The 15,118-nt window shown below is 42.2% G+C and overlaps 1 protein-coding gene across 1 annotated transcript in view; it reads left to right on the top strand.

The window, feature by feature from the left end:
• The window catches only part of BUB1 (BUB1 mitotic checkpoint serine/threonine kinase), a 35,530-nt gene that overhangs the window by 16,116 nt on the left and 4,296 nt on the right, over positions 1-15,118 (top strand). Inside the window, exons 12-20 of the mRNA XM_055400581.2 lie at positions 694-822; positions 921-1,025; positions 1,876-1,975; positions 2,853-2,934; positions 3,850-4,024; positions 8,918-9,005; positions 10,400-10,635; positions 11,852-11,995; positions 14,470-14,585. Coding sequence (XP_055256556.2) covers positions 694-822; positions 921-1,025; positions 1,876-1,975; positions 2,853-2,934; positions 3,850-4,024; positions 8,918-9,005; positions 10,400-10,635; positions 11,852-11,995; positions 14,470-14,585 — 1,175 coding nt within the window. The remainder of the gene's footprint in view (positions 1-693; positions 823-920; positions 1,026-1,875; positions 1,976-2,852; positions 2,935-3,849; positions 4,025-8,917; positions 9,006-10,399; positions 10,636-11,851; positions 11,996-14,469; positions 14,586-15,118) is intronic.

Below are 15,118 nucleotides of genomic sequence, written 5' to 3'. Positions count from 1 at the left end.
TGATGTGTTCTGAGCACAGCAGAGCAGCCAGTGGCCACCAGGGGTGGTGGTGGTGAGGAAGATGAGGTCAGAGCTAGGAGGGCTCAGCCTGTGCAGGGCTGTGCCTGGACTCCAGCTGAGTGAGATGGAAAACCAGTCCTAAGATTTACAGCGTAGCTACTCTTTCTTGAGATACAGTGGAGCAAAGGGTGCTATTGATGACTAGGCTGCTCATTTGATATGGTTTTAGACCAAGCCGCTTAATTAACTCTTTTGAGCTTTCATTTCCTTTTCTGTTTACAGATAATTCTTACTTTACCTACCTTGTGGGACTGTTATAAAGACCAAAATAAAAAAGACGTGAGAATACTAGAATAATGGAAATTCCTAGTGAGAATTGGCTTCACAGGTGGTTCAGTGGTAAAGAATCCACCTGCCAATGCAGGAGACTTGGGTTCCAGCCCTGGGTTGGGAAGATCCCCTGGAGAGAAATGGCAACCCCACTCCAGTATTCTTGCCTGGGAAATCCCATGGACAGAGGAGCCTGGCGGGCTATAGTCCATGGGGTCAGTGGACACGATCTAGTGACTAGGCAACAGCAAGTGAGAATTATCAACCATAATAAAATGTATAATAAGTTTCTTAAATTGTGTGTCTTCTGAATTATTCTGATTTCTCTACTGACATGGCAGTTTGTCCCCATTTCTTTAAAAGGGTGTGAAACACAGAAGATTGTTAACACAAGTTCCTTTCACACAACTCCAAACACATCTCTGGGACTGGTTCAGGCAACACCATCCAAAGCGCAGCCATCACCCACTGTGCACACAAAGGAAGCTCTCGGTACGTAAAGCCTGTTGTTTGAATGTGTGACGTCTGACAGTGACTTAATGAAAGCTCTTTTGCAATCATGTTTACGGTTATTCTTCTGTTCTTTTAAGGTTTCATCATGAATATGTTTCAGGCTCCTACACTTCCTGATATTTCTGATGACAAAGAGGAATGGCCATCTCTAAGTCAAAATGCGTTTGAAGCCCAGTTTCAAAGTAATAACAAATTATTTAATAGCTACTAAATGGATAACATAGCAGGTGGTTGCCCATGGAAAAAGCGCAGATTATGCAAGAATAGGCCTGCCCTTGGTTAGCTTGTCAGATAAGGGCATGTTGTGAAGTATAAAATATAAGCGTTTTGCCAGGCACTCAGTGTGTGTCATAGACTTGGCTTGTTTCTTAGAAAATAGTAAGTGCTGCTGCTGCTGCTAAGTCACTTCAGTCGTGTTCGACTCTGTGTGACCCCATAGAAGGAAGCTCACCAGGCTCCCCCGTCCCTGGGATTCTCCAGGCAAGAACACTGGAGTGTGTTGCCATTTCCTTCTCCAAGGAAGGGCAAAATAGGCCTTGGTAGGAGTGGCCAGGAAGGACTGAGTGGTTGAGGGGAACTTGAGCCTTGCTCGGCAGAGGGGTGTTCAGGGCGGAGCGTTGGGGACCAGGACTCATCCCACCCCCCATTTGTCTCGAGCCAGGATTTTTGCTGGAAGCCAGAGAGAGATCACAATGAAGACATCGAGTTAAGAGCTTAATGGTAGAAAAGCAAAGCCGTGGAGAGCTGTGTTCAGTGTCAGTCCCCATGGCTGTGTGTTAGGAGCCCCGTGATTGCCGCGTTGGATGTGGCGGGGGCTCGAGGCCTGGAAGCTCACGTGTTGGCGCCTGTGACAGTAGTCAGTCCCTTCCTGTCAGCACGGAGGGGCTACCGCATGGCCTAGAGTTCCAAAGCTGACATCAGTTATCTCCTATGAGCTCTTATTCCATTTTCTTATTTATAGTCAAAGTTTCGACTAAAGGGTAGTTTTTTGTCCTGTTACAATAATTAACTATAGTTTTTGTACTCTTGCAGAAAATGCACCATCTTCTGGGGCTTGGGGAGTCAATAAGATCATCTCTTCTTTGTCATCTGCTTTTCCTGTATTTGAAGATGGAAACAAAGAAAATTATGGGTAAAGACATATGTGGACAAGATAACGCTGAGTGAAAAGCATGTTGCCATAGTGGCAGGGGTGGTCTAGGGGTCTAGGTGGGGCTGTTGAGAGAAGAGCACCTGCCCATCAAACGGGCTGGGTTCCAGCCCCAGCTCTGCCACGGACGAGCCTTGTGACCACAGGACCAGGAGACTGTGGCTGAAGTTCTTTTCCACATTTATAGCATTACAAGAAAGCAGTCCTCCCATGACAAAAGCATGTATTATGAGAGGAAACAGTATGGTTATAAAGCATCAGAGAGCTGAGGTATCCTATAGATTTGAAATTGTGTTGGTTGTAAATGAATTCATCAATACAGGTATCCATACATGTTCTGTATGTATTTGCAGGATTGATGAAGTAGAAAGGGAAGTGGCTTACATTGGCTTATGCTGCAGAGAACATTTGTTTTAAGGCTGAGCTGCATTAGGATAGAGTAGGGTAGCACCAGGAAGTTTCACTGTTAGTAATTTAAATCATGAAAGAGAGGTGTGAACTAAAGTGTCATGGTGTGGAAGAGATTTGTATTCCGTAGCTAGACCATGCACTGGGGAAGGAGGAAACATGGCATCCACGCCATTCTGTTGGTCACAGCCCTCACTCTTTTGTCCTTAAAACTTAAACTCAGTGCGATAGGAAGTTCCGTATTTTCCACCCTCACATAAAGTAACTGTAGATCTATATACCTACTCAAATTAATTCAGCTCGCACTCAGATTTGCTATAAAGGTAAGAAATATGTATATAAATATTAACTAATAGGATAAGGGAGGATGTTTTTAACACTGTGACTTAAGTGGTAGAATTTATTTCCTTAGGGTATTTTACTATTTATAATTCTGCCAATTTTTCCTTAGATTACCACAGCTGAAAAATAAACCTGCAGGAGCCAGGACCTTTGGAGAACGTTCTGTGAGCAGGTTTCCTGCAAAACCAAATGTGAGTCTCTGTTTCATCTATGAAATGGTTGTGCAACCCTTTTCTTTTTCTTTTACCAAACAGTTGTGCCGAGTGAGATGATGTATTTAAAAAGCAGTTCTGGAAAAACAATATTATGTGAAGATCATGTTTTTAAAATACTATCCTATAATTATTTGCAGTATGCACAATACATACTGACAGATGTGGAAATTGAAAAATGAGTTGGATATGATCCTTACCCTCTGAGAGTCTTCCCTGTAGACAAGAGGACCACTGGGGGCATATATATTTTTCCCAGACCTACTCTAAGTCACTTCAGTCGTGTCCAACTCTGTGCGACCCCATAGACAGAAGCCCACCAGGCTCCCCCGTCCCTGGGATTCTCCAGGCAAGAACACTGGAGTGGTTTGCCATTTCCTTCTCCAATGTGTGAAAGTGAAAAGTGAAAGTGAAGTCGCTCAGTCATGTCCGACCCTTAGCGACCCCATGGACTGCAGCCTACCAGGCTCCTCCATCCATGGGATTTTCTAGGCAATAGTACTGGAGTGGCTTGCCATTGCCTTCTCTGTTCCCAGACTTAAGAAGCTTGATAAAGGCTAAATGGGAACTCCATAATATCTTTGTTATTCCTCTGTAAATCCAGATTTTTCAAATTTTTTTTAAAAAACTGGAAAATAAACTGTGACTCTTGCTTGTGATATGTAACTCCATTGGTGTGTGTGAAAGGTGAAGTGTCCCAGTTCTGGGGAGAAGAACCAGACCCGTGATGTTCTGCTTCTAACATGGCTGCATGTTAGCCAGGGGTTACATCCATTCCTTTGAAAGACTCAAAATTCCTGATCTTTTTTAATCTAAAAAAAGTATCAATGTGTTAAATTTCATCTGCAAAACAGGGAGCCTGCTGCCTTTTTCTCAGTTTGTCTTCCGTTGCAGGAAGTGCCTCATGCTGACGAGTTTCTGGATGATTCAACGGTGTGGGGTGTCCGCTGCAACAAAAGCCTAGCACCCAGCCCCAAGAGCCCAGGAGACTTTAGGTCCGCCGCGCAGCTAGCGTCTACACCCTTCCATAGGCTTCCCGTGGACTCCGTGCACCCACTGGAAGATAAAGGTGTGCATTATACTCTCTTAGTGTCTTGTCTTCTGCCAACTTCAGTTCTACTACTACGATAGTCATCTTCTTGAAAATTCTAATTGGGACATTGGGAAATCATACAGAGGAAACTTAAAATCCTTTCATTGTAGTATTACATAAATACAGTGTCCTTATAAAGTCTCGGTGCCTTTTCAAATTCAATAGTTTAGGTTACGAGTAGAACAGAAGAAAAGACTACAGAAGTACTTAAGGGCAAGTATCTACCATTTGCACAGGACAGGTTTATTTCACGTTTTACAGTAAATAAAATAGCCAGGACAGACAGATTAAACTACTTGAATGCTAAAATAGTGAACATTTTCTAATTTGATAAGAATAACTAACAGCAAGTTTTAACCCTTGATGTGTATCTACAAATTTTATTACTTTAGAGATGTAGCAAATACTATACTCAGAAAATCATATTTAAAACTTTTTTTAGTGGTGTGATAAAACTCACAGTCCTATTTTCCCCAGACATAACACTCTCATATAAAAGATCTTTATATACCTGAAATGAAGCTTAATAAATGACATAATTATTGAATACAGATAATTATTACCTATTAAATACCAAACCTGCAAAATAATATAGACATACCTCATTTTTGGCACAGTGGTAAAGAATCCACCTGCCAATGCAGGAGACTCAGGAAGATGCAGGTTCAATCTCTGGGTGGGGAATATCCCCTGGAGAAGGACATGGAAACCCACTCCAGTATTCTTGCCTGGAGAATCCCATGGACAGAGGAGCCTGGCGGGTCCATGGGGTCACAAAGAGTCGGAGACAACTGAGCGACTAAGCACTGTACCTCGTTGTATGGCACTTCACTTTGTTGCGTTGTGTAGATATTGGGTTTTTTACAAATTGAAGATTTGTGGCAACTGCATGTCAAGCAAGCTTACTGGCGCGATTTTTCCAGCAGCGTTTACTCACTTCATGTCTGACATTTGGTAATTCTTGCAGTATTTCCACCTTTTTCATTATTGTTAAATTTGTTATGGTGACCTGTGATGGGTAATCTTTGGTGTTACTATTGTAACTGTCTTTGGGTGCCACAGACCTCTCCCATTGGAGATAGTAAACTTAATGGATATTGTGTGTATTCTCACTGCTCCAACTGGTTGTTCCCTGTCTTTCTCACTTTCCTTAGGCCTCTCTCTTCCTGAGAAAGGAGAATATTGAAATTAGACCAATTACTAACCTACAGTGGCCTCTAAGTGTTAAAGCAAAGAGAAGAATGTCATGTCTCTCACTTCAAATCAAAAGCTAGAAATGATTAAGCTTAGTGAGGAAGGCCGGAGAAGGCCAGGGCACCCCACTCCAGTACTCTCACCTGGAAAATCCTATGGACAAAAGAGCCTGGAAGGCTGCAGTCCATGGAGTTGCTGAGGGTCGGACACGAGTGACTTCACTTTCACTTTTCACTTTCATGCATTGGAGAAGGAAATGGCAACCCACTCCAATGTTCTTGCCTGGAGAATCCCAGGGACGGGGGAGCCTGGTGGGCTGCCGTCTATGGGGTCACACAGAGTCGGACACGACTGAAGTGACTTAGCGGCAGCAGTGAGGAAGGCACGTTCAAGTCCAGTTAGGCTGAAAGCCAGGTGGCTTAGCCAGTTAGCCAAGTTATGGATGCAAAGGAAAAGTTTTTGAAGGAAATTAAAAGTGCTCCTCCAGTGAACACATAAATGATAAGAAAGCCAAACAGCCTTATTGCCAATAATGGAGAAAGTTTGAGTGGTCTGGAGAAAAGATCAAACCAGCCATAATACTGCCTTAAGCCAAAGCTGAACCCAAAACAAGGCCCTAATTCAGTTCTATGAAGTTGCTGCTGCTGCTGCAGCTAAGTCGCTTCAGTCGTGTCCGACTCTGTGCGACCCCATAGACGGCAGCCAACCAGGCTTCGCCGTCCCTGGGAGTCTCCAGGCAAGAACACTGGAGTGGGCTGCCATTTCCTTCTCCAATGTGTGAAAGTGAAGTCGCTCAGTTGTGTCCGTCTAGTAGCGACCCCATGGACTGCTGCCCACCAGGCTCCTCTGTCCATGCGATTTTCTAGGCAAGAGTACTGGAGTGGCTTGCCATTGCCTTCTCCATCTATGAAGTTAGGTTCTTCTAACTTCATAAAAGTTCTATGAAGTTCTATGAAGGCTGAGAGGTGAGGACACTGCAGATGAAAAGTCTGAAGCCAAAAGAGGTTGGTTCGTGGGTTTAAGGGAAGAAGGCATCTCTGTATCAGAGGTGCAGAGGGAAGCAGCAAGTGCTGATGGAGAAGCTGCAACACGTTACACAGATCTAGTTAGGTCATTAATGAAAGTGGTTACTCTAAATAACAAATATTCAGTGTAGGCGAAACAGCCTTCTATTGGAAGAAGGCGCCGTCTAGGACTTTGACAGCCAGAGAAGTAGAGGTCCGGTTTTTAGGCTTCAAAGGCCAGACTGACTCTCTTATTAGGGGTTAATGCAGCTGATGACTTTAAGTTGAAGTCAGTGTTTATTTGCCATTCCAAAAGCCCTAAGATTTTTAGCAATTATGCTTAGTCTGCTCTGGCTGTGCTCTGTAAAAGCTGGATTACAGCAAATCTGTTTATATCATGGTTTACTGAGTATTTTAAGCCCACTGTTGAGAACAACTGCTCAGAAAAATAGATTCCTTCCAAAATAATACTGCTCACTGACAGGGTACCTGATCACCCAGGAGCTCTGATGGAGACATATACAATGAAATTATTTTCGTGGCTGCTAACACAGCATCCATTCTGCAGCCCATGGACCACAGAGTCCTTTCAACTTTGTTATTGTTTAAGAGCAACATGTGATAAGGCCATAGCTGCCATGGATAGTGATTCCTCTGATGGATCTGGGCAGAGTCACCTGAAAACCTTCTGGAAAGGATTTACCCTTGTAGATGCCATTAAAAACATTTGTGATTCATGAGAAGAGGTCAAAATATCAGTACAAACAGGAGTTTGGAAGAAGCTGATCCCAACCTTCATGGATGACTTTGAGGGGTTCTAGACTTGAGTGGAGGAAATAACTAGATGTGGAACCAGCAAGGGAACTAGAAGTGGAGCCTGGAGGTGTGACTGACTTGCTGCCATCTCGTGGTAAAGCTTTCATGGGTGAGGAGCCTCTTCTCATGCATGAGCAAAGAAAGCAGTTTCCTAAGACAGAACCTACTCCTGGTACAGAGGCTGTAAAGATTAAGTGACAAGAACAGATTTAAAATATCCCATATACTTAGTATCTACTTTATCTAAAGCAGCAGCAGAGGATTGAGGATTGACCTCGAGTTTGAAAGAAATTCTATGGGTAAAACGCTATCAGACAGCATCGCCTGCTGCAGAGATCGTTCATGAAAGGAAGTCAGTTGACATGGCAAAGTTCATGGTTGTCTTATTTTAAGAAATGGGCGCAGCCAACACAGCCTTCAGAAACCACCACCTTGGTCATTCAGCAGCCACCAACATCGAGGCAAACCCTCTACGAACCAAAAGATTATGACTCACTGAAGGTCAAGTGCTCATTTGCATTTTTTAGCAATTAAGTCTTTTTTAATTAAGGTGCACACATTGTTTTTTTAGACATAATGCTGTTGCACACTTAAGACTTCAATACAGTGTAAACGTAACTTGTGCATGCACTGGGAAACCAAAAAATTTGTGTAATCGCTTTATTGCAGTGGAATGGATCCCAACCCACAGTGTCTCAGAGGCACACTTGTGCTGTAAGATCTGGGACCACTAGCCAAATAATCACTGCTGGCACTTTTTCTATTTTTTAATAGCAGCTGTTCACTGAAGCAGATGCCAAAGAATTCCATTCCCCTGGATGAAAGGATGAAAACTTATTTTAACATGAAGTCTGAGCGTATAGGCCTAAACATTTTTAACTAAGCAGTAAAAATCTTTTCTTACTGTACTAACCAAATATATTTCTTACCTGAATTTTAAAGGAGGATTTAGTTGAAACTTGGACAATTGCCAAGTGCTATCACAGACTTGCTACTTTAATTTTTTTTTAATTTAAAACTTGTTTCAATTTGAAGAACTTAATCTGTTTTAAGTCATGCATCTTTCATAAAGTCAGTATTGGCCTTAGTCTATTTGCCACTTTGGTCATATGAAGAGAAGCTAATGTTCTAGTACTGAAGACTATTATTAGCACCTGCTCAGTGAGGCAATAGCTAATAAAGTTTAATCCTGTGTTAACACCTGGCTCTATATTGTGTTAGCATCACTTGGTAGAAGTAGTCTCCGTGTTTCTACCCTATCTCGTTTACCTCTCTGTAGATTTTTCTTTTTAATAATTTTATTTATTTGTTTTTGGCTGTGCAGGTCTTCATTGCCATGAGGGTGATGAGCGGTGAGCGGGGGCTACTCTCTGGCTGCCGTGTGCGGGCTTCACATGGCAGTGGCTTCTCTTGCTGCAGAGCACAGGCTCTGGGGTGCACGGGCCTCAGTAGTTGTGGCTCCTGGGCTCTAGAGCACAGGCTCAGTAGTTGTGGTTCACAGGTTTAGTTTGCCCCTCGGCATATCCAATCTTCCCAGATCAGGGATCGAATCCACATCTCCTGCACTAGCAGGTAGATTCTTTACCACTGAGCCACCGGAAAAGTCCCATCTGGACTGTTTTCTCTTAAAAGATTATATGGATTAGATGTATAAGGTTGAAAAGCTCACATATAATAACAGAAGTTTTTCAAGTGATCTTCCCCCCATTTTAAAAAATATACTGCTTTTTACCATGGAACACTATTTTGAAACTGTAATGAAAGTCAGTGCAAAAAAGGAATCCCGCACTTCATAAACCATTTAAAATCATACATGTGTGTATAGTGTCCATCTCTACTTTCTCGTGTGTTTCAGAAAATATGGTAGCAAACCAGCACACCCATGTGGCTTTGGATCCTTGTGAAAGAAACAAGGCGGAACCCTTGAAAGAGAGAAAGCTCAGGTATTGTGGGGTGTGTGCGGTTCTGTCTCTCTCCATTGTCATTGTAGCATTGCTTTTTAAGCTGTGAAGGAATACCCCATTCCTATCTTTAAGGGCTGCCAGAGTTTTTATTAGTTGAGAGCTGTAAGTCAGAAGGTACTCTGCAGATGTAAGTACAATGGTTAGGGACTTCCCTAATGGCCCAGTGGTTAAGACCTCACCTTCCAACGCAGAGGATGAAGGTTCGATCCCTGGTCGAGGAACTAAGATCCCGCAGACCTTGCAGCCAAAAAAACCAGAACATAAAACAACAGAAGCAATAATGTAACAAATTCAATAAACACTATGAAAGGATAAAAAACATTTAAATACAATGATTAACCTGAACGCTTGGTTTTAATACATCAGGGAGTGAGAGAAGCAGCTGAGGTAGCAGAGAATCCCTGACTTCCGCTGACTGGGGGAGTAGAACTGCATGGTGAAATCTTTATGGGAGGAGAGAAGGGCATGTCTTCCCATACCAGGACAGTCTAATTATGATAAAAACAGAGAGGTCCAAATCAAGGGACAGACTACAAAACAGCTGGACTGACAAGGTCTTAGGGAACCAGGAAAGACCAAGAAACCCACAGGAGAAGAGAGTAAGGAAGGTGACAACTAAATGCAACACGGTGTCCACAGCTGGACCCTGGAGCAAGCACGGTATCTTGTGGAAAACCTGGCAAAGTCCAAACGAGGTCCGGGAGTTTGTCAGTGGTCGTACCACAGAGGCTGCTTTACTGCGTTTGACAAGAAAGCCACCTTGATGTGAGATGGTAATGGTAGAGGAAATTGATGAGGAGCTTAAGGGAATTCTCTGTTATCTTTGCAACAGATGATTAAACCTAAAATTACTCCAGAATTAGCATTTGCATGTAGGTGAATTCACAAATATGGAATCTGTGAGTAACTGTGTCCATGTGTGCGTGTCTCCGTGTGTGTGTGTGTGTGTGTGTTTAAATGTACTGCTATTAGGTTATCGAATTATGGCTGACATTTTCTGTTTCAGTGTCATAAAAGAAGCCATTTTTGGAATAAAGTTAAATATTTAACCTCTTTTACAGTACTGATGCTTAAAGGGCAACTCAGGGAAATAAACCTCCCAGCATATCCTGCTAAAGAATATCCAATGTCTCACCTCACCTATTTATCTAATATATTACCATGTTTTTTATTTTATTTCTGTTCATATTGTATGAACCATGTATTTGCATATATTTGTATGAAGGAAGTGCTTTAATCAACTATTTGTGAAGCAGATTTGAAATGTCCTTTATAGAATGAAAAGGAAACTGTCCTGTGGGTCTTTGATGCGATCAAACCCAATAAGCTTGTAATCACGTGTTTTGCTTCCTCTATCCCTTTATCATATCCAGTCCAGTTGAAGAGACAAACCCAGACCCAGTGTGCCCCGCAGATGGCCCTTCAGCGTCCTTGCTCCATCTGGGCCAGCCTGCTGCAGCCATGCTGACGAGCAAGGCAGAGCAGGGCCTCAAGGCCTGTAAAGTCACAGACCCCGACTTTGCCACTGCAGAGGATCCGGCAGAAGCCAGTGCTGGGCTCCAGGCTGAACTGATGCAGGCTGGCCCGCTTGGGAATGTCGACGCTCCAAGTATGAACAGATGCTCAATCTTAATTATTCCCTGACTAAGGACACTAGCCTGGGAAAAGCTGTTTCATGAGAGAAACTCAAAAGAGTAGGAATTTGAGTGCCGTTGAGTAAAACACAAATTCAGACAAACTTACAGTTTATCTCACTGTGCATACAATAGTAGCCACCTTGAAGGAATAATTAATTTTGTTTTAATTTTAAAATATCAAAATAACTACTGTTGGAAGAATCAAGTGGAATTGGGGAGCCCACTATGTGCCAGGCATTTAATCTGAAGAGTAACTATGTTTTTAAAAAAAATCTAGTTAGTCTATCTTCAGAGTCTGTGCTCTTAACTACTATTCAAGACTTGATCCTGAGCCTGTTAACTTTTCTGTAAAATGGAGCTAACAGTGTCAGATTAAGTCCCCAGACTAGCTAGATTCTAATCTTAGCCACCCACTCATAGGCTGTCACTTGATCTTGGCCAAGATCATTTCAATTCTCTGTGACCCTGTTTTCCATAAAGTAGAGGGGGTGGTAGTACCTCCTTTAGAATCTTACTGTAAGGGCCATGTGAGTTACTAAACATGAAGGGCTCAGAACAGTGTCCTGCATCTGCTTAGCACTAGTAAGTGTCAGTCATGTCGGATTAGACTGATAACTGCCACTAATAGAATTTTTTAGAGCATTCTAAATTGGGCAGAAACTTTTTTCTCCCCTTTAGAAATGGTTTCTCTTTGTGGATCCAAAGTATGTCTCATACAGATAAACTGCACATAGTACAGTCCATGGCGTCACAAAGGGTCGGACATGACTTAGCAACCGAACAAGCAACAGTATGAGTATTAAAAGGCAGCATGTTTTCCAGATGGAAGTGGAAAAGCGGTTTAAAGAGTACATAGCTGAGCATGTCAATAATGAATCTCCAAGTCTGCCTTTAAGATGTGTACCCCCAGTTCTAGTAAAGGCAGAATCATGAACAAATGCTCCTGATTTTGATTTCCTTTGTCACAACTGAACATGCAAACTTGTAAATCTGAAAATGACAGACGATGAACTGCAGAACTACCAGTTTTGACTTTCGAAATGATAATTTATTATTTGAATCAATGCTTTTTAGAGATAAGACTTAAAAGGTTATTTAACAAAAGTCTCCACTTGCTTTGTCTTATGATTTATTTGGTAAGTCTTGCCTACTGAATTCATTTCCTTTTTTTGTTCCCATTCCTTCAAGACTTCATTGTTGAGAATCCCTGGGATGAGGAGTTGATTCTCAAACTTTTATCCAGGCTTTCTAAACCAGTGAGTTCCTATCCAAATACTTATGAATGGGCATGTAAGCTTCCAGCCATCAAGCCCAAGACTGAATTCCAATTAGGTAAGAACCATATGGGTAATAACACTTTAAACTCTTTTCTCGATGGGAAGTTGATGCTGACTGGTGTGTGTGTGTTCTGTGTCTCCTCCTGTCACCTCCCTGCCCCTCCCTCCAATAATAGGTTTCATCTGTAGTTTCACCTGTAGTATTAAGATGAGAACATCTTGTTAAGGCATAACTATAGGATTTGATTTCTGCTGTGACTGTGACTATAAAGGGCAATTGGGCAGTTAGCTATCAAAATTAAAAGCACATATACGTTTAGACCCAGACACCCACTTTTAAGAATTCCTACAGATAACACTTGCATACCTTCAAAGTGATGTGTGTGTGTAAAGCAGCAGATTGGAAGCAACATAGACAGCTGTAGGGACTGCTTAAATAAATGATGGAACATGCATGTGTGCTCAGTCGTGTCTGACTCTTTGTGACCCCATGGACTGCAGCCCACCTGCCTCCTCTGTCCATGGGATCTCCCAGGGAAGCATACTGGAGTAGGTTGCCATTTCCTTCTCCAGGGGATCTCCCCAACCCAGGAATCAAACCTGTGTTTCCTGCATTGGCAGGCGGGTTCTTTATCACTGAGTCCCCAGGGAAGCTCTATTATCCTTTTAATGTCCACAGGATCTATAGTGACACCCCCTTTCATTTCTACTGTTAGTGATAGGTGTACTCCTAATAAGGGGTACTTATTAGCCTGGGAGAGGCTTATCAGTTTTATTGATATTTTCAAAGAACCAACTTTTTTTTTTTTTCCCACAGAATCAACTTGTTTTCACTAATTTTCTATATTGGTTTTTACTTTTAAATTTCATTGATTTCTACTGTAATTCTTATTATTTATTTTCTCTGCCTACTTTGGATTTTGTGCTCTTCTTTTTCTAGATTTCTAAGGTAGAAACTAAGATTATTGATTTTAGATCTTCTTTTCTAACATATACATTCAGTGCAATAAATTTCTCTCTAAGCAGGCATCACCAGCTCTATGGACATGAGTTTGAGTGAACTCCGGGAGTTGGTGATGGACAGGGAGGTCTGGCGTGCTGTGGTTCGTGGGGTCGCAAAGCGTCGGACATGACTGAGCGACTGAACTGACTGACTGAAGCATGCCTTTCATGCATCTCACAATTTCAATAAATTATGTTTTCAGAGTGTTTTATTTTAGCTCCAAATGTTTAAGGGCTCTCCAGCTCTCCTTCTGTTATTGATTACTAGTTTAATTCCATGAGTGTATGATTTCTTTTTTTTTAATTGTATTTTATGACCCAGAACGTGGTCTTTATTGGTGACTATTCCATCTAAGCTTGAAAAGAATGTATATTTTGCTGTTGTTAAATTATTTCATAAATGTCTATTAGATCCGGTTGATTGGTGGTGCTGTTCATGCCAGCCATGCGCTTACTGATTTTCTGCCTATTGGCTCTGTCAGTTGCTGACAGAGGGATGTAGAAATCTCTGACTGTGATAGTGAAGTAATGTGTTCTCCTTGGAAGTCTGTCAGTTTTTTTCGTCACTAGTTTGATGCCCTGTTCTTTGGCTCATACACTGATGCCTTCTAAACTCCTTATATGCCAGCTAGAAACCAGAAAACAATTTTTTTATATTTGATTTTAAACATGTGATTTTTTTTTTAATCTATTACAGCTTGACTTCTGTGGTCTTTCTCCCAAAACAAATAATTCCAATGTCACTAAAAAATATCAGAACAAATCCGGGTGAGAGGCATTCTACAGCTCATCAGACAAGTGCTCCATGGAGCTGCCACAGCTGTCAGAAACAGAGAATTAGGAACTGTCACAGCCTACCAGAGGCCGAAGGGACTTGAGCGCGTCCTAGAGCATTAGGGGACTAGTGAAGTCTGAGCACAGTGTGAAGTTAGGTAACAGTAACCTACTAGTGTTGGTTGCTGTTTGTACCAGTGTGCCTTGGTTATGTAAAAGTTAACAATAGGGGAAACTAGATGCAGAACAAACAGAAACTCTACTATCTTTGCAACTTTTCTATCAATCAAAAACTGTTCTAATACAGAAGGTTTACTGCAATAAAAATTTTTAAATTACCTGTTAGAAATATTGGTACAATTATACTCTGTCCCTTTCATTCTGATGTTAAAACGCGTGTGTTTTTCATGGGCGCGTTAGACCTTCGTTTAGCACTTTGCGGATGATGTTTATGTGTTCTTTGATATCACAACAGTCTTGCCAACTAGGCAGCACAGGTATCTCCCCTTTAGACATGAGAGCATGGGTGACGAGAATGGCTGCCCAAGGCCACCCGCTCGGGACGGGCCTGGGCCCCGGCTCCCCCGTCACTCCAGGGAAGACTGGCAAAACACTTCCTAAGGGAGCTGTACCCATGTCTATTTATTAAAGCAACTCAAGCACCAAGAAGAATTTACAAATACTTGATTTTGATAGTCTTAGTGTTTTAAGCTTCTTTTTTGTCTTTTCACTTTGACGTCTCTCTGTCCTCAGGCTCTTTGCTCGTCTACGTTGATCACTTTCTTGGAGAAGGGGCTTTCGCCCAAGTCTATGAAGTTACCCATGGAGATGTGAACAACAGCAAAAATAAGGAGAAATTTGCTTTGAAGGTAAATGATCTGAACAATATAGAAATGAATTTTAGAACTTTTTTTTTTTTAAGATGGTGGTAGTTTCAGGGACTTCCCTGATGGTCCAGAGGTTAAAATTCCTCACTCCCAACACAGTTCCAATTCCAGTTCAGTCACTCAGTCGTGTCCAACTCTTTGTAACCCCATGGACTGCAGCACGCCAGGCCTCCCTGTCCATCACCAATTCCTGAAGCTTACTCAAACTCATGTCCATCGAGTCAGTGATGCCATCCAACCATCTCATCCTCTGCCATCATCGCCTTCTCCTCCCGCCTTCAATCTTTCCCAGCATCAGGTCTTTTCCAGTGAGTCAGCTCTTCACATCAAGTGGCCAAATTCTTGGCACTTCAGCATTAGTCCTTTCAATGAATATTGCAGGACTGATTTCCTTTAGGTTGACTGGTTTGATCTCCTTGCAGTCCAAGGGACTCTCAAGAGTCTTCTCTAACACCACAGTTCAAAAGCATCAATTCTTTGGTGCTCAGCTTTCTTTATGGTCCAACACTGACATC

Source organism: Moschus berezovskii, chromosome 11 (assembly GCF_049115385.1).
Source record: "Moschus berezovskii isolate FMDL1 chromosome 11, NW_MosBer_1.0, whole genome shotgun sequence".
Lineage (NCBI taxonomy): Eukaryota > Metazoa > Chordata > Mammalia > Artiodactyla > Moschidae > Moschus > Moschus berezovskii.
The sequence above is the reverse complement of the archived record's forward strand: the minus strand, read 5'-3'. Positions and strand labels throughout refer to the sequence as shown.